The following is a 17,424-nucleotide window of genomic DNA, read 5'->3' as shown; positions in this document are numbered from 1 at the left end:
CCCCATTCCCCTGCGCGGCTCGGGGGGAGGAGGTGGAAGAGGGTGGAGAGGGTTGGTTTCTTTCCTTTGTTTCTCACTTCTCTAGCTTGTTAGTAATAAGCAATAAATCTTACTATCTCCCTATGCCGAGTCTGTTTTGCCTGTTACAATACTTACTGCGTGATCTTCTCGTCCTTATCTCATCTTGTCCTTATCTCAACCTTTGAGCCCTTTTCATCGTATTCTCTCCCTGTTCCTCTTTGAGGAAGAGGAATGAGAGAGTGGCTGTGGTGGAGCTCGGCTGCCCCCGAGTGGAACCACGACACACACGTGGATGCATCCCATTAGGACCCATGGATTTGTGTGCGCTGGGCCCACTCAGATGCTCCCAAACCACTCCCTTGTCAACAACAGGGGAGCCCTCCACTTCCCAGACCCTTTCTCCTCTGTACAGGGTCCAGGAGTCCCAGGGGGAGTCCTTGAAGCAAAGACTGAAGCACAGAAAGCGTTCAGTATCTCCGCCTTCTCGGCATCTCCCGTTACCAGGACATCCCCTCGTTCAGCAAGGGACCCACATTATCCCTAGTCTTCCTTTTACTGTTTACATACTTTAGAAACCCTTCTTATTATCCTTTATCTCTTTTGCAAGAAACAGAAGCTGCTTCAGGCCTAGAGTCACAGGTGGATGTGATGTGTCACTCAGTTTTTAAGACTCATTTTTTCCCTGTTCCTTGCCTCTTCTGCCATCGTGTGGCCAGTGAAAAGAATGAACACAGAGAAGCCCTTGGAGACGCATTGATTTACCCCTCTCAGATTTATTTCACCTTTGATGGGTAATACAGACTTCAAGACTGCTTGAAATATAGGTCTTGTTAACCTGACCACTATGTAACTCATTTAGTAAAATACATCACCACTTACTCCATTTCTTACCTTTGAAAAATGTCTTAAAAACACATACAGTGGTACCCTAGTGCACGGGGAGGGAGAAGGAAGCAGTTCATCATTTATTGGCTGAAAGGACTGAAAGAGCTGGATTATAAAAACTGATCCGATCTCATTACAGCAAACAACCAGTTCTGCAACAGATATCCACATCAGACTGCAATTGCCCAGAACTCCTGTTTCTACAAATAAGGCTTTGCTGCTCACAAGATGCTTAGGAAGAACTTAGTCCACTTGGGAAGAGGGGAAGAGGGGGAAGAAAGCTCTCTCCCCTCCCCATTTTATTATTGAAGTGGCTAAATTAAGCTGAACACCTATGAGAAAATGTGTGTCTGCTACATTCATGGTGGATAATTTTCCCCCAAACGCATGACACAATCACCTTGAGGACTGCGCTGGCTTGGAGGTGGCTCAGAAGAGGAGTCTGGTTGCTGAAGACCACAGCTCTTGGCAGCCCCACACCGCTCAGCGGGAGGCAGGTACCATAACCACGTTCCTCACCAAAGGCACAGGTATCGCTACAATTGTCAACACGGTTTGGTCAGTTCTCCCTTGTGATAGCCACAGTCCTGCACGCTCCACCTCAGGGCAGCAGCGGATTTTTGGCTTGCAGCTGATAAAAACGGAGATCCCCTGCACAGAGGAAGGTAAAGCTGGTCTCAGTGACTAAGGGATGGGTTCCACATGAACCCAAGTGTTTTTCCCTCTTATTCTCAGGGAGCACAGGGAGACAAGAGCCACTCAGGAACCCTCAACAGGTTTTGAAATACTGATCAGGCTCTTTTGTCCCCTCCTGTGCCATTTAACAGAGGCTGGTTTTGTCACGACCTCTCCTCACATGCTCCAGGCCTTGGCTTCACCCAGAAGTACAAGGTGGAACCACCCTGGAGCATCTGAGATGGGTTGTGCGAGAAGCGTACGTAACCACAGGGGGCTGCTACTTCAAGATTAATGAAGACTTCCAAAACTTCATACTCGAGTTACGCTGGCATAACTGGCATCTAAGGAGAAGCTATAAACCAAGTGTTTGGCAAAGAAAGTAACAGAAGTAATGTATACTGGAGGCTGCTTGAGGAACCCAGTGGCTCAGCCTAGAGGAAAACTCAAGCTCCTGCCCATGCCTGAGGCTGCCATCCTCAGCCCTTGTGAGAACAGGACCTGACAGAAGCCAGCTCGCTCTGTGCCTGCTGCCATGTGGCCCAGTTTTCACTTCCTTACGTGTCCTCGGATCAACAGCTTCCTGAGCCTTGGCTCTGAAACCCCTTTCATCTCCTGACGGCTCCCTGCAGGCAGGGCATGCTGCAGAAGACAGCATAAGGTAGCTCAGTCCACAAGAACAGAAGCTTTTAAGAGTGCCTCCTAGCACTAGGATCTATACATTCAGTATTTAGATTCAATGAGGGCAGCAGGTTTAGCACACGTGCATCTGCACTGCACTTGTACCTTAGGCATGACAGCATTTTGCTTGCACAGGAAAGCCAGGAGGGAACAGGACCAGCCCTGTTTTCAGGTCCAGTCAGAGCAGAGTGGATATCCCCAAAGATAAGGAAGAACAGAAGAATAAAACCTAAAGTCCTCTCTTGGTTTTACAGCTTCTATTTTTCTAGTAATATGGGACTTATTTTTGTTCCTTACACTACGGTTGTTCAGTGTGCCAAACTCTCCAATTTATCCTCCCTACCACCAGGAGCTGAAAGGCACCTCTGTGTTTATTACCTTCATATGGAGAAAACTCTGGTGAAAAAGAGTCAGCCTCATCCAGCAGCCAGTGTAAAGATGCCCTAAGACAAATTCCGCCTTCAGAGAAGATGAAAGAGTAGGCACAGTGGGAAATGTCAGTAAACACTGCAGCTGTCGAGCCTTGACTCTCAGTATAAGCATGGTGCAACTGGCAGAAAGAACACCAGACAGCATTACATCACTGAGGTCAAGAAAACATGAGAAATACACCCCTCATCCAACACATCTCTCCTTCCCAACATGCAGATTTTACTACTTCCCCTTTTTCTTCTACTGTAAGCCTTTTCAGAAATACCCTAACTACAAGAGCTTCTCTTTCCAGGCCACCCCTCAAGCAGCACGGATTGTATCAGTGCCTGTTATAAGGGTACGCAGTATGTTTAAGAGGAAGGAATTCACTGATACATGCCAACAGCCCTCAGTTTGAGTAGTGGCACTTCCATCAAAATAAGGAATTTTTTTTTAGAGAAAAAAAATTCTCTAGAAGGTGTAAAGTCCTGACTTTACATTTTTTCTAGAAGTTGTGAAGTCCAGACTGGGGTGAGACGAGACCCCAGGTATATCCATTCTGCTCTGCTATGCCAAACAAACAAAAAAAAAAACCATAGAAATGACAGGAAAGGCTGAACAACAGAAAGAAACAGATTTCAGATCCTGAAGGCACTTGATCAGAGGAGCACTTCACATCAACAGGTGCTGGGAGCACTTCTCACAGCGTGTTTAACCCCGATTCACTGCAGCTGAGACAAACTGGCTGGCTGCACAGACAGCACGAGCTGACCCTGCTTGGACAGAGGCAGAACGCGGTCCCAAAAAGCTCCCATAACCTTGGGCTGCCACCTGCTCCCTCTCCCGGGCAGGCAGAGAGAACTGCTCTGAGAGGGCGGAGGTGTCTGAGGTACGTACAACGCCTTCCTCGTGGTGACACAGCAGCACGGAGCTCTGCCTCCCCGCGGCGGCTGGCCGGCGCTAGGCTTGCAGTCCCAGCAGGCGCGCGGTGTTCAGCACGTCGTCTCTCGTCAGGTAGCAGCCACAGAGCTGGCGGTACCCCGTGAACGCTTCCCGCCCATGCAGGACGCGCCAGTTGTCTATGAAGAGTGCCTGCAAGGGAAGAGGAGAGGTTGTTGGGACAAGGGGGAGCACCGCAGCTGAGCCAGGACCCGCTGACACCACGGGTCCTGGAGCTGGAGCTGTAACCTTCCCGTTCAGCATGAAACCGTACGCAGGTGGCTGATCTGATCTAGCACAGCTCTAGTACCTGAAGCCAGCGGCCCGGCTCCGCTGCTAACCACAGGTTAAAACGGGTCAGCTAGCAAAGTATTTCTGGGTCATTGCTTTGCTTTTGTGCTGCAGAGGTTGGGCAACAGCGCACCAGCAACAGAAACTGGTCATTTTCAGCCTCCAGCGTGTCACTTTTCCCCAAGCATCCTTGAGAACAGAGAGCTGTAGAGGCTCTTTGATGTGAGCATCTTTCATACCTGGGGCCCTGGGTTCACACTGAATCTAGACCCATCTAGACCCTGTAGGAATAAAAACCCTTTCAAGCAGGCACAGCTGGTGGAAGAAGCCTCTAAGTCTGTGAATGAAGCTCTCGCCCTTCAAGCTCTTCCAAAACTGCACCCAGCATCGGCCTTTCAAACCCAGGGCAGAGCTTTTCCCTTTTAGTCCCAAGACGTGCTAAGATATTTCTGGGACAGTGAGGAGAGCTCAGGTCTCCTGTGATTCGCTGGCAATGTAGGGATTCAGATATAACCTCAGAATAGAAGCAAATTCAGCTTTCCACGTGCCCTTTACTTTTCCATTAAAAATTCTCTGCTTCTGGAACAAGTCAGAGGCCAAACAGTAAGTGCTCCCTGCTTTCAAGGGTCCTTGTTCAGTGACTGAAAATACCTTCCTCCTCTCCCCTGGTCTGAGCTAACTGTATATTCTGTCACAAAAGTAGGAATATACACGCAACAGATGCCATCACTGGAATACAAGGCACCTTAAAACAGCTGTGAAGAGGAAAATTTCAGCACAGGGTTTGCCTGAAGGTTGCACCTTTGCGGCAACATCCAGAAGGGCACCCTGCCTCCCTGCCCGTACCAAACACGGGTGAGCCTCCGAGTCCTACCTTGCCTGGCTTCAGTTTGACCCACAGCTCATTTTCTGGTCTCCTGAGCTCGGCGGTGAGTGTGCGGTGAGCGGTGTACCAGCGATGCACCACATCGTAAGGCACCGTGTTGATGACTGCACGATCGTAGTTATTGTATCTGGAGGTAAAGGCGACAGAAAAAAGACTGCTTATGGGGCCCCAAGAGCAGCCAGGTGTTCCCAGAGGGAGCCTCCGAAGATCTGAAGACACAGATTAGCCAGCATTTAAGGGAGGCTGTGAGATGAGTGGGCAGGTTATGCTGCAGGACTTTGGATCAAGGGAGAGTTTGCTGCCAGCTGTACCACAGGTTTTGCTGTTTCTCATGGAAGGCTGCCCCATGAGATCTCGGTGGTGGGAAAGGAAAAGTGGGAATGAAAGAGAAGCCCATCAGCAGCGAGGTATATTGAAAACTTCTTTCCTCAGTGGAAATGAAGCCCACACAACCTAGCAGCTTGCTGTCTGCTCAGCCAGAAGCTCCAAGCTATTGAGGAAAAGCCAGGCTCTAAACAGAAGCAGGCTGCTCACGTGGATAAGGGGGCACTGGTGCCAGCAACTCGCACTAGCTGGTGTAGTGGTTCTGCAAACCACCACAGACACAGCAAAGGATGAGACTAGATGTTTTTTTTAGCATAGAAGTGCAAAATAGTGCTGGATGACCTCCTGTGCTAAGCCAAGATGGAATTTCAAAAAGCAGCTCTCAAATGAAGTAACATGAGCTTGGACACTTCACATGGGGCAGGATCAGGGTCACCCCAGTGAGGCTCTAACGACTGGCAGTAGGATGGGCATTTGCTCATACCCAGATCTAACGGTGCTCCTCCTACATAACACACACAGTGGCAAAAATGTCTGAAGCCAAGCCCTTGAACTAGCCCTCAGTGGGGCCGAGGGCACGGAGATAAAGATAACAGGAGCTAAAAGCAAAGCTCAGCAGTGATGCCCCTCTTTGCATCAGTGGTTCTGACACTTCCTCAAAGGCAGCATTGCAAAACCCAGGAGGAAACACACGGTGTTTTTGTGGTTTCACTCCCTCCATCAAACATACATTGGTTTTCTGTCTGAATTTTCTTCTGCAAACCACTGCATTTTGACAGAACCCCATCCCTGTATGCACAAGGCCTCCCTCTCACTGACGTTACCTGATCAGATAAAGTTCGTTGTTCCAGGGATAGACGTTGAGGACTGGCCCAACTCCGATCATGTGGTTGTGACAGTCGCCCACGTTCTCGACGTACTCGTGCTTCAGGGGCACCTTGCTTAGCAGCTCAAATTGATCGGGGGCTTGCCGGAGAACCTGCTCCGCCGCGTAGAAGCCGTCCACCAGCAGCGTGCGCCCGCCCGTCCCCTCGTGCTTGAGGCAGTGAAACACCTGGATGCTGCAGGGGGGAGAGAATGCAGAGCACAACAGAAAAGACCTCAGATGTCTGTCCTGTGGAGAGAATGTGCTCCCCCAGACCCAGACAACGCATACTGATCTATCTGCCGGTTACAACAGGCTTTTCTGTTGTCTCCTTCATTTCACTAACACCTGCTAAGGAATGGAGACTTCGCAGCAAGCAGCAGCTCTGCCCGATGTTTCTTCAGCTGTCCAACTCAGCTAAATAGCTTTTGCTTTTTTACTTTTCTGAAGATTTGTTCTTTCCCTCCCTTTTCATCCAAGCCTGTTAGACCTTGCATTCTCAGAAACAAACACCCAGGAGCTGCCTTGAGCCATGCACTGCCAGTTTTCATGGTGTACCAACTTCACCTGTCAGAAGACAAACACAACCTTTTGGGGTTTCATCTCCTGATCTCCTTTGATGCCTCTTAACCCAGTCCTGCAGCAATCGATGTGGCACAAGCTCCCAGTTCCAGCCTCCCCGGCACCTTTTCACCTTGGCTCAACAAACCCTTAAAACCACAGAAGATTTAAAATAATTTCAGTCAGTCCACAAGGCTGGGAGCTCAGGATGCCCAAGCCCTGGTGGCTCTGCTCCTTGAAGGCACCTTCTCGTGCAGCTTGGGGCACTGAGAAAGTCTCTTTTGAAGGCAGGCTCTTTGCTGCCCACTGAGTGAGACAATGCCGCAGTCTTTCCCATGCCTTGAGCAGTTTCTCTCCTCTACCCTTTACAAAAAGGTAACTCGAGACTTGTCAGATTTAGCTGATTTCACCCAAAGCGGTGAGGAAAAGCAGACATTCAAATGAACAAACCTTTCTTGAAAAAAAATTTTAAAAATCACCTTTCCTCTGGAAGCAGGTCAAAGACAGTTTAAATTGTTGCTGAAGCAGTCTGAGCAGAAGGGATTTTTGGCAGATAGGGGCTCAGGAAAGCAAGAAATTCGTGTTCTTCCTGCAAAACTAAGGTTTTGCAGGATTGCAAGCATTAATGGTTAGCCCTGCTAGCCTGGTCCACAGTGTCATTGTTTACTGCAGCTGAAAATATACCTACCTGAAAGAAAGGGAACTTTTCCAAGTAGAAAACAAAGGTATGAAAATAGCTGATGAGCTCTGTAGTTCTCACACTGAGCAGCTTAATCAAAGCGTATCTGTAGGCTGAAGCTCTGATTACTGGTTACTTCAGCGTTTGACTTTGGGGGAGATTTGGTGAGCTCCTAAAACAAGTCAGGCAAGCAGGTAACTGCACAGGCCATGAAAGCACATGGGTTCTACAGTCAGCTGTTCACCGAAAACACAGAAGCCAACTAGATCAGTCTTGAAAGATGTGCCTGGATTTAAGTTTTATTTATCTACTTCTAAAACTAAAAACTGCGTACCTTGCTTCTGGGACATCGCTGCTTCAGAGCAAATGCTACCACCCAAAAGCTTTGGGCTAGGTTAGGCATGGGCAACCAAGGTGCCTCCTTGGCTGGCACGATCCTGAAGTCCTGAGTCCTGAAGGACTGCTCTGAAATCCATATGTAGGCAGTAGATCCCACCCCTTGGCTCTCCTCTACTTTTCCAGCTCTGCCTCACAGCCCCTTCCCATTAAGATGCTTAGCAACTTAACGGCCTCACTTGGGAAGAGCTAATCCTGCCCTAGGGCAGGAGGTGTAGACTAGATGGCTTCTCCTAGCCTTTGTAGTGCTACTTCCATATGAAGTCACAGTCCTTCCATCAGTTCTCCCCCAGGGCCATTTCATTGATTCTTTTCTTCATTGAGATGAAAGCAGACAAAAAAAGAGAATGAAGGTAGAAATTAAGCCTCCTGCACTTTAGTGGGAATCCCGCTCCGGGCTGCTGCCTTTCTTTCTCCAGCCAGGTACAAAACTTGCAGCCCGAAGGCTATATTGGAAAAGCAGTTTGCAAAACAGCATTTGGGAAACAACTGTAGCTACAAACTTTTTTTTTTTTTTAAAGCACAGACAGGTGTGAACTTTGAAGGGCTGGAGAAGCCTGGTTTCTGACTACCTCCAGGGCTGCACCATTGCCAAAATGCAAATCCCAACCAGTTTGAAGGAGAGCAACTGCACAGGGCATACGTGAGGACAGCACGTACGTCTGGTACCACTCACGCAGCTTGGGAGGGCAGAGACATTTGCTGCAGGCTGTGCAGAGGTGAGCTGCTCCCTCCTTCCCCATAGGCTACCACTGAAGCTAACAGCCAACTCCTTCATTGCCTGCATTCTGGAGGACCTTGGAGTTTGAAGCACAGGAAAGACTACAGACTACCCCACTCCAGAGGAATCAGGCAGGATCCAGAATTACGGTGTGACTAGTACCACTAAATCCCACCAGCAGAGCTGCAAACACTGAACTGCATCAGTGTGAATGACGCCTGCTTTCTGCACTGTGTGTGTGGAGCAGCAGCAGCAGCACGTACCCGCAGGGCTCCTGGAAATAGGTCGTGTCGGTGTGTCGATCCAGAGCCAGCTTGGTGTAGGCAGTGTCTCCCCGGGAGAAGTCGGAGGTGAAGTACCACATTCTGCCATAAATGGTCTCCCTGCAAGAAAGGTGGGCAGTTATCAGAGCGCTGCAGGGGTCAGCACTGAGCCAAACCAGATCCTCTCTTCCTTTTGAGGTTACTCCCCTTTATCTTACACACGGCATGCACAGAGTGAATGCAAACAGCAAATCATCCCGAGTTGACAGGATTCATGCTGTCAAAGAGATGGTGCTTCTAATGCCTCCTCCTAGTATTCACTTTATTTCCTCCTCCTTGAGAAGACCGATGGCAATAAGTCTTTTCCTCCACAAATACACAACTTCACTCTGAAGATCAGCCCGCCAAATCAAGGAAACACTGAGCAACACTGGGGGTGACCAGAGCCCAGGTTTGTACCTTGTTGTACAGGTCTGTGCCTTCGTTTGTACCCACCTTGAGTACAACCCCCATCTCAGTTCTTCAGATGCTCCATTTTCACCCACCTCCCCCTGCAATGTGCATGGCAGGAAGGCAAGGACCCAGTAGCAACAAACAGTACTGAGGGGCTACAGGAGGAGGGTAAGAATCTGGAGAAAAATGTTGGCTGGATATTCCTCGAGACCTTTATTTCTATTTGGAGTGGCTATTCATCAATAGAAATCCCTCCTCTCCTAATGGACCATGGCAAGTTTAGCCGTTTGTGCAGCTTGGATAAAACTCACTCAAACCCAGGCTTGCCATGCTGTTGTTGTGTTTCAAACACAGAAGAAAAGTTTCCCAGTATTTTTCTTTGGTGAGAGCTACAAATTGTTTTTGATCTCCCTGGCTCCCAGGGCCAGGGCTGACCTCCTAACCTTTCAAGTCATAACAGGAAATGTCTCTCCTTGCAAAGCTCAAGTCTTCCCAGACTGGCTCCTTCCCTCAGTCACTCCTCTCTGTGCACAGTCCCACTATCACAAAAGTCATCGCATGCTCCCGAGGCAGCTCTGTAACCTACTGACTCCAGGCCTCCCCCCAAAAAGAGGCCAGATGCCACAGTGCTGTACTGCATCTCTGTTCACGGGGACTGGCCAGGGACTGCAGATGACCTAGACCCTTCATCTGCAAACCAAGCCACACTGCACAACGTGTAGGATATGAGGGCAGCACCTTTCCAAAGAAAAAGGAAGCAACAGCCTCCCATTCATGGTTCTTCTACAAAGCTGCCCGTGGCCTTCCTGGGGCAGCCCCCGTTACCTGATTAAGCTGATCCTTTCTGCTAAGATTTGCGTGTCCTCTTTGGTGGGAGTGACGTTCTCAACAAAAGCGATCCCATACAACAGGAAGTTTTGCAGGAACTCCTTCAGCCCCTCGTCTGTCTCCAGGAAGCTCCGGCAGTCGACGGATGGGACCTGGGCTTGGCGGTAGATTTCGGCGTTCCAGAGGATCCGCGGGTGCATGACCCGCTGCTTCTGCCCCTCGTAGCTGTTCTTCACCAGCCACTCCAGCCCGTACCGCGTAACGTGCCCGTCCGGCCCTGTGGCAAATAAGCAGGGTCACGGTCACTGCAATCGCACTGAACAGACCGAGAGAGATCACAGCCACTGCAACCCTCAGTCTAGGACAATCCCCTCCTAATTTTGCCTAATGACAGACTCTTTAGAACCTCACTGAAAGCTTAAGTATTACTTGGTTCAGGCCACAAGTCCTACAAGTACCGTCAACAACCCCAACTCCAGGCCTAAGCGTTTCTACTTCAGGGGTTTTGTTTTCTAGTGACAGGACACTGAAGAAGCAGCACTGATGACAACCCCATAAATGAGGGTACCGTAAATGAAAGTTCTTTGTTCTGCTGCGATTGAAGCAGCCAGGAAGCAGAGGAGAAAGGACACAAGATGTGAATTCTAATCAGAGACACCAGTTCAAACAGGACAGAGCAAGGATAAGAAAGTCAACCTTTTCTTGACTGATCTCTTCACTATCTGCACGGCTCCCATGTTCAAACAAACCAATAAACTACCCAGACACTGGAGATGCACTCAAGAGGGGAGGGAGAAGAAAACCAGACATAAATAAGGCTAAGTTGTGTTTACAGCAACAGCCCTGCTCAGAAGAGCAGTGTTTAAGATCTGCTTAGAGCTACATCTCCTCCCAAAACAGCTCCTGATTTAGAGATAAGGTTTGCTAGGAGAGAGCAGCCTTCACAGCAGGATCTATCCACCAGCCTCCTTCCAAACAGGGCTGGTGAGTCCATGAAAGATGAGTGTTTTGATACTCACACGTGAGGAAGAGCGTGGTCTCATCCACTCGGACAGCCTTGGGCTTGATTCCCAGGTCCACGCTAGCCGTGTCCAAGCTGCGCTGGTTCGTCTTGGCGTTGTAGCAGGAAGCTGAGCGGCAGTGGTCCCGCAGCCAGACGAAATCGAAGCGCATCAGCGTGTTTGCGTACCTGAGCTCTGCAAAGAGACGGGCACAGAAGATGCACCGGCGTGAACAGTGAGAGAAATACAACAGGAAAACCCACAAGTTATGATCCCACTTCCAGGGGACACAGAAGCTGTTAGACTTAGCACCTCTCGGTGCAAGTGAAGCTAGCTTCTCACTCGAAGACTATCCACAGGCAGCCTCATCCTGCAACAGGGAGCAGGAGCGTGGCTAACACACACACTGCTCATTTATTTATGTCTATCTTCTCTCTTCAAGAAGTAAATTTGGATACCCGTTTATCATTACTACAAAGCCTCACCTTCTTGTTCCCTCCTGGGACAGCCCAAAGGCCTTCAGAGGAGGGTCAGAGCCAGGATGGGCAACAGGAGAGCCCTTCCTGCTCTACTGCTGCTCATCTGTGAGATCTAAGTATCCGAGGGATGAAACAACAACATCCTTCTTCAGGGGGCCACTATGCTTGATGAAACACTCAGCAATCCCCTTTAGAGATATGCTCACAAGGGGATTCCACAGTACCAGGCCTTCTAACCAGCCTCAGCAGACATCACCAGGCTGATGCTGGGTATCTGCAGGTACCAAATGAAGCAGACCACGGAGAAATGTGCTTTGGTTGCTAAGTTGTCTCCAAAAACCAGAGGGCAAAGCAGCATTAGACTGAATTTGTAACTGGCTTGCTTTCATTAAGGCACACCTTCCTTGCCTTTTCCTTAAGCTGTCTCGCAGTGAGGGATGACTGGCATCAAAAAGCCTTCAGTGCTCGTGCCATCCAGCCACACTAAAAGGCTGCTTACAGACCCACTCTAACTGTGTTTCAACATGTTTTAAGCAAAATCTGCAAGCGGGGGAAGGCAAAGAGCTGGGAACACACCGAGCCAGCCACCCCAGCTGCAAGTCAGAGGCCCAAACATCACACAGTGAACAACTGATGGACGGGGCAAGGTTCAGATGCAGTCAGAGTTCAGGAATTGCTCAAGTTCTCAGTGAGCATTGCTTTGTTTCTCATAAGGGACTTATGAGAGGCCAGGAAAACCTCGCTCCTCTCCCCAGGAAGCTCAGAAGCAGGCTCAAAACCACACACCTACCCAGGTGATCGCCGTGCAGCTGCCAGGCACAGCTCAGGGACTCCGGGGCCGTGTGGTGGCAGCGAGCTGCAGCAGTGGGGACGATCCTTGTGCTGTGGGGCAGCCCCAGTGAGCCATGCCCAGCACGTCGGCTCTGCCAGCACGGCAGGCCCAGCAGGCACGCCAGCCTCCGGCACCACATCCTGAGGACGAGAAGAAGGAGAACAAGGTGAGACAGCTGTGCTGCTGTTACTGGTGGAATCACAGAGCCTACACGGCAATCTCTGCAAAATTTCGGTCAGCAGCAGCGGATACTTCTGTGGACAACACCAACACGCAGAAGGGCTGTGAAGCTGGCAAGGGAAAACGGGCTGCCCTTAAAAACTGGGTGTAATGGAACCAGCAAGGAATTAACCATCAGGGGAGTGATGACTTTTGTAAAACAAGCTAATCCAATCCAAGCACACCAGGTGGAAACGGAGGAGAGAGAGGGGAATCTGGCTTGTTTTGTGACCACCATAATCTCCAGCAGAAAAATAGTCCTGAGAAGTAAATGAGATCTCAGGATTTATCACTTCCAGAAGAGACAATGCTCAGTCCCTGAGCTCAAGTGTTCAATGATCGTTACAAAGCACTGGCAAAACCTCACCTGCTGCAGGTCTTTCCCCCTCTTTGGCCTTCCCAATTTGAATTTCCCCTTCCTGGACAGAGCTGACCAGGGAAGCAGAGAAGATCAACCTTGGTTACAGAAGCAAGATCTAGAGGAATCCAGTAATTAGGGCAGTTCTAGAAAAAGTATGCGAAACAATGAGGAGGAGGAGGAGAAAGATCCCTCTTTCTGCCAAAGGGCACAGCCAGAATGGAAGAGTAACCAGTCACAGTTAACTTTTGACCAGAGATGAGAAGGTGACTTCCCACAGGCTGGTTTGTAACGCTTCAATGCGATCAAAGGCAGAAACCCTGCGAGTTTTAAGATGTGAAACCACACTAAATGCTCTGTCACGTGTTCATTAAGCTACAGAGGACAGGTCTAAACCCAGCAGGATTTCAACAACGCTTTGATCTGGAGCACGTAGGAATTCAGTATCGCTGGACAGCACACAGGCACAGGAAGAATTTCTTATCCCAGTTTTCTGACTGCCCTTCACTTTCTATCTGAAGAGCACAGACTGGTGCCTCAGCTGCCCGACCTGCTTCTCCCCTTCATAGCTGACTTCCTACAGAGATCTCAAAAGTTAGTAAGAACATAGTAGGAACAGTAAAATCGGTACAGACGTGGCACACTCATGGAAAACAATTTGCTGAAACAATTTTGAAGAGACTGAGAACTCTAGGGAAAAAAAAAAAAGCAGAAATCAAGATAATGCAGTTTGAGAGTAATATGCAAACCACTGTGTTCTGCAAGGTGCTTGGCCACAATCTGCACGAGCCACCAACAGCTTGAGAGCTGCAGAAAGAAAGTTCTGATTTCTGGGGCTGCTGAAGCGCAATATTCCCACCTAAGCAGACTGCTGAGAACCAAGCCACGGGTTACCACTCACAAAGTTCAAGACCATGCTTTCTGAAAGAAAAACACGAGAGCAGACTCGCTCCTTTTCACCTTTTGGATCTCAAGAATACCCGCTAGCTCAGAGGGATAAAAAGAAGCAGGCGTGTGCAAATAAGCTTCCTATCTCCTCACACAGGACCGCGCAGGACACAAAGCTGATAGGAAAAGCACATCTATAAATCCATTTAGAAAGTGGCCTCTGCCTGGGGCAGCTCCAGCCGTAGTTATCTTTCTGCACATGTTCTTTTTATCTCTGTCTTCTTCCAGTATCAAAACTTACCAGAGGATAAACACAGGTAATGGTAAGTGACCCAGATATTTAATCTAATCAATGAGACCTCTTGCTCCTCTGCTGGTCTTGCTGGAAGCAGACACCAGAAACAGCTCAGAGAAGCCATAAATTAAATCTTTCCAAGAGACACTAAAAGTAAGAGGAGCTGAACACACACACACACAAATCTACATGATTAGAGAGAATTTCCATTTTGTCTTTGAGCTTGTTTAACCGAAGCTAACAGCTCTCTCCTGGCTGAGATCAGTTATGTGAACAGCTCACTCTTTCTCCCACTCCTCCTGTTCACCTCACGTCTACCCTTCTGATCTTTCTGTTGTCCACATCACACACACCTCACCTGGACACCACTGAAATGCACCAGCTGCAAGGTTTCAAGACCAAATTTCCCTTGAAATCCAAAAAGAACACTCAGGAGGAAGGAGACAGCAAACCACCCTTCACGTAAAGGCAAACTGACTTTCAGAAGGGTGAGATCTTCAGTTTCCAACTCTGCCCCTCTGTCAGAGCAAGACAAGGTCCTGTGCAGACACTGTGCAGAGCATCTTGCTTGCCTGATCTCATCCAAGAGCCCACCACCTGGTGAATGAATAGAGGTGACAGGCTGAGCAGGAAGCACAGAGCTGCAGGAAAGGCAGAAAACTTGAATATATTGTGCTTTGAAGAACACTGTGAGGCTCCTGAGAGTGTGAAGACAAGAGACATGCTGTGAGAGGAGGAAGGAAGAGCCTCACGAGGGGCTTGTTTATCCAGGAGACTTTCCTCCCGGTCCCTCAGTGGTCTGCTCACTGCCAATGCAAGAAGCAATCGGAGTAACCAATCGTGCTACTTAAAGCTCTTGGAGAAAATAAAAAAAAAAGCCACAATTCCCATTCTGAGAAATAAAAACATACCAAGTTGAACAAAATTAGTAACCAAGTATTTTCCATCTATCTATATGGAAGGAGGAACAACTCTACTCTGTGGATTTCATCCAGCCTTTAGCAAAAACTTCCCAGAGCATCGTGAGAGCGCCCTGCTGGTGTTCAGCACGCTGCTCTGCTGCTGGAGCTGTGAACGGACCTGTTCCATCACTCCGTGACAGCATGCCCAGCCTGTTTTTCAAGCTTATTTGGCATCTGAAAAAAAAAATAATCTATTTTCCATCAAGCATTTTAAAAGGTCCAGTCTCTCAGTCTAAAGCAAAGTTTTCTGGTCTGTAAGAAATGCACAGATTTCAATAGCAAAAAAAAAAAAAAACCTTACTCACTTGGCTGGGTTTTTAATCTTTCGTTTCTAGAAGCTTTGGAGGAGGCACCCAAACACCACACAGTGCCAATGCCTGAGCGACGGCAGCCTTCAAAAAGAGGATACTGACAAGAGGAGGGCTGTTGCCCCAGAACCAGCCGAGGGACGCGACCTAACCTAAGCGATGAACCCCTGCGGTGGGTCAAGTCCCCTGGAACAGGAGTCTTGCACACACAGACGCTTCTTTGTCAGCAGAGCTTAAGGTTTAACAGCCCAGGCTGGCCCAGCTTACCTATTAATTACAAAAGAAACAAAAGGCAGAGCGGCCGTCCCCTGCTGAGAAAGGCCTGCGCTGCTGTGGCAGACAGCTCTATTAGATCTCAGCTGTCAGGTATCAGATTCCCCTTCCAGCCCTTCCCAGCAACAGAAAATTTTCAATTAAATTAAGCAGCCTAATGAAGACATCACAGACACTGCCAGCTTCGCAGCTCCTTCGTTTTCCTAGAAGTTAAAAAAAAATAAATCAATTACCCGCTCCCCCCCAAGGTTCGGCACCAACCGCCCAGACTCCAGACCCCTTCCTCACTGCACCACCTTCACTTATCTTGAAGGCAAAGCCCCCCCACCGGGCTCTAAAAAGCTCTTCTGCAGCATGGCAGCCAGCCCCAGAGGCGTGACCCCAATAGGGATGCACGTTTACTGGGGTGAACTGCTATTAAATCGCCCCCTTTGCCTCCTGTGTGTCCTGAGAGGGGCCAAGCAGCGTTCCCAGGCAGGGAGGGGATGCAATTGGGAAGGGAAAGGGTTTAAAGGAGCTGTGGTGTGAGGCAGAGCCGGCTGCCAGCATCCTTACCTGGGCCTGGGGGAGCTACAGGAGGGCGCAGAGCCGGGGCCCGGTGTCCGAGGGGCCGTGGGGGCCGTGCCGGGGGGTGTCCCCGGGGGGCATCGCTCCTCCGCTGCGGGGCTGGGCCTGCTGCCTTGCTGGGGGGGGACAGAAAGGAGGAAATTAAACCAAAATTGCCGTGCCTGAATCGCACCAAAAAAAAAAACAACAAGAAATGTCGAAGTTGAGCCAAAGCACCCGGCTGAAATCGCACCAAAAATATAAGTAAATATTGAAATGAAAGCAAAGCACGCTGCCGAAATTACACCGAAAGCCTGCTGGAATTAAACCCGACAGCCCTACAGAAATCAAACAAAACAAAAAAAAAGAAACCCCACTGAAATTAAACCCAAACCCGGCTAAATTTAAACCAAAATGCCCTGCTGGAATTAAACCTTAACCCGGCTAAAATTATACCAAAAAACCTACTGGAATTAAGCCAAAGCACCCTGCAGATATTAAAACAAAAAGCCTGCCGAAACTAAACCCCAAACCCTGCTGAAATTAAACCAAAACGCCCTGCTGAAGCCAAACCTAAAACTTGCTGAAATCACCCCAAAAACCCTCCTGAAATTGAACCAAAGCAGCTTGCCGAAAATAAACCACGACACCCCGCTGAGAGCAAACCCAAACCCTGCCGAAACCAAACCCAAAAACACCCTCCCGAAGCCAAACCCAAACCCTGCCGAAATCAACCCAAAACCCCTCCCTGCCGAAATCAACCCCAAACCTTGCCGGAATCACACCGAACCCCCCCGCCGGAACCAACCCCAAACCCTGCCGGAACCACACCGCAGCACCGGACCGGAGCGAGCCCCAAATCCCGCAGAAATTCCCCCAAAACGCCCCCGCCCCGCACCCGCCGCCAGGCGCCGCCCCCCGCTCCCCAGGCGGGGCCACCGAGAGGGGGGGAGGCCGCGGCTAGAGCGCCGCCCGCCATAGAGACGTGGGAGGTCCTAGAGCGCCGCCATGGAGACGGGCGGGCGGCTATAGAGAGGGCACAGAGCTGGCGGAAGAAGGGCAGGGCGCCCACAGAGACCATAGAGAGGAGCTGAGAGGCGGGCAGCGCATGCGCACAGCGCCGGCTCGCGGCCGCCATCTTGTGGGGAGCCCGTGCAGTGCGGGCGGGGATGTGCGCGACGTTTTGGGGCGAAACCTCGAGGTTTTGGGCAAAAGAGTCCCCGGGGCTGCGTGTGGAGCTATCATAGACATAGGGGTGGCAGAGAGAGGAGAGGGGGGGCTCGCTTCATGGCGTTAGAAAAAAAAAGGCTGGTTTGTGCAGGCACCTTTTGCGAGCCGCGTGAGGCGGGGATGGTGCAGCCTCCACACACCCCGTTTGTGCTCA

The 17,424-nt window shown here is 49.9% G+C and overlaps 1 protein-coding gene across 7 annotated transcripts; it reads right to left on the bottom strand.

Annotated features, from left to right (window-relative positions):
- Positions 1-774: 774 nt before the first annotated feature.
- TMLHE (trimethyllysine hydroxylase, epsilon) lies at positions 775-17,197 on the bottom strand. Of its 7 annotated transcripts, XM_072043178.1 has the most exons (10): positions 16,872-16,991; positions 16,050-16,177; positions 15,489-15,697; positions 12,150-12,331; positions 10,899-11,075; positions 9,877-10,156; positions 8,599-8,718; positions 5,938-6,174; positions 4,778-4,916; positions 775-3,765 (listed from the first exon to the last, which is right to left on the bottom strand). In XM_072043178.1, the coding sequence occupies exons 4-10, from the start codon at positions 12,328-12,330 to the stop codon at positions 3,634-3,636; spliced, it is 1,266 nt and encodes a 421-aa protein (XP_071899279.1). In that variant the 5' UTR covers position 12,331; positions 15,489-15,697; positions 16,050-16,177; positions 16,872-16,991; the 3' UTR covers positions 775-3,633. The 7 variants fall into 7 exon arrangements, with proteins under 7 accessions (XP_071899279.1, XP_038040396.2, XP_038040397.2 ...); XM_038184468.2 differs by lacking the exon at positions 15,489-15,697 and having other exon boundaries at positions 16,849-17,197; XM_038184469.2 differs by lacking the exon at positions 15,489-15,697 and having other exon boundaries at positions 16,939-17,197.
- Positions 17,198-17,424: the final 227 nt, after the last annotated feature.

The sequence above is a fragment of the Anas platyrhynchos genome, chromosome 10 (assembly GCF_047663525.1).
Source record: "Anas platyrhynchos isolate ZD024472 breed Pekin duck chromosome 10, IASCAAS_PekinDuck_T2T, whole genome shotgun sequence".
Lineage (NCBI taxonomy): Eukaryota > Metazoa > Chordata > Aves > Anseriformes > Anatidae > Anas > Anas platyrhynchos.
Note: the sequence above shows the minus strand (reverse complement) of the source record. Positions and strands in the feature narration are given on the sequence as shown.

Coding starts and splice junctions, on each gene's coding strand:
- TMLHE (XM_038184468.2), bottom strand. CDS start 17,178: ATGGCGGCCGCGAGCCGGCGCTGTGCGCATGCGCTGCCCGCCTCTCAG. Junction 10,157..10,898: donor GACCACGCTCTTCCTCACGT/GTGAGTATCAAA, acceptor TATTTGCCACAG/GGCCGGACGGGCACGTTACG. Junction 4,917..5,937: donor AACGAACTTTATCTGATCAG/GTAACGTCAGTG, acceptor CTTTACCTCCAG/ATACAATAACTACGATCGTG.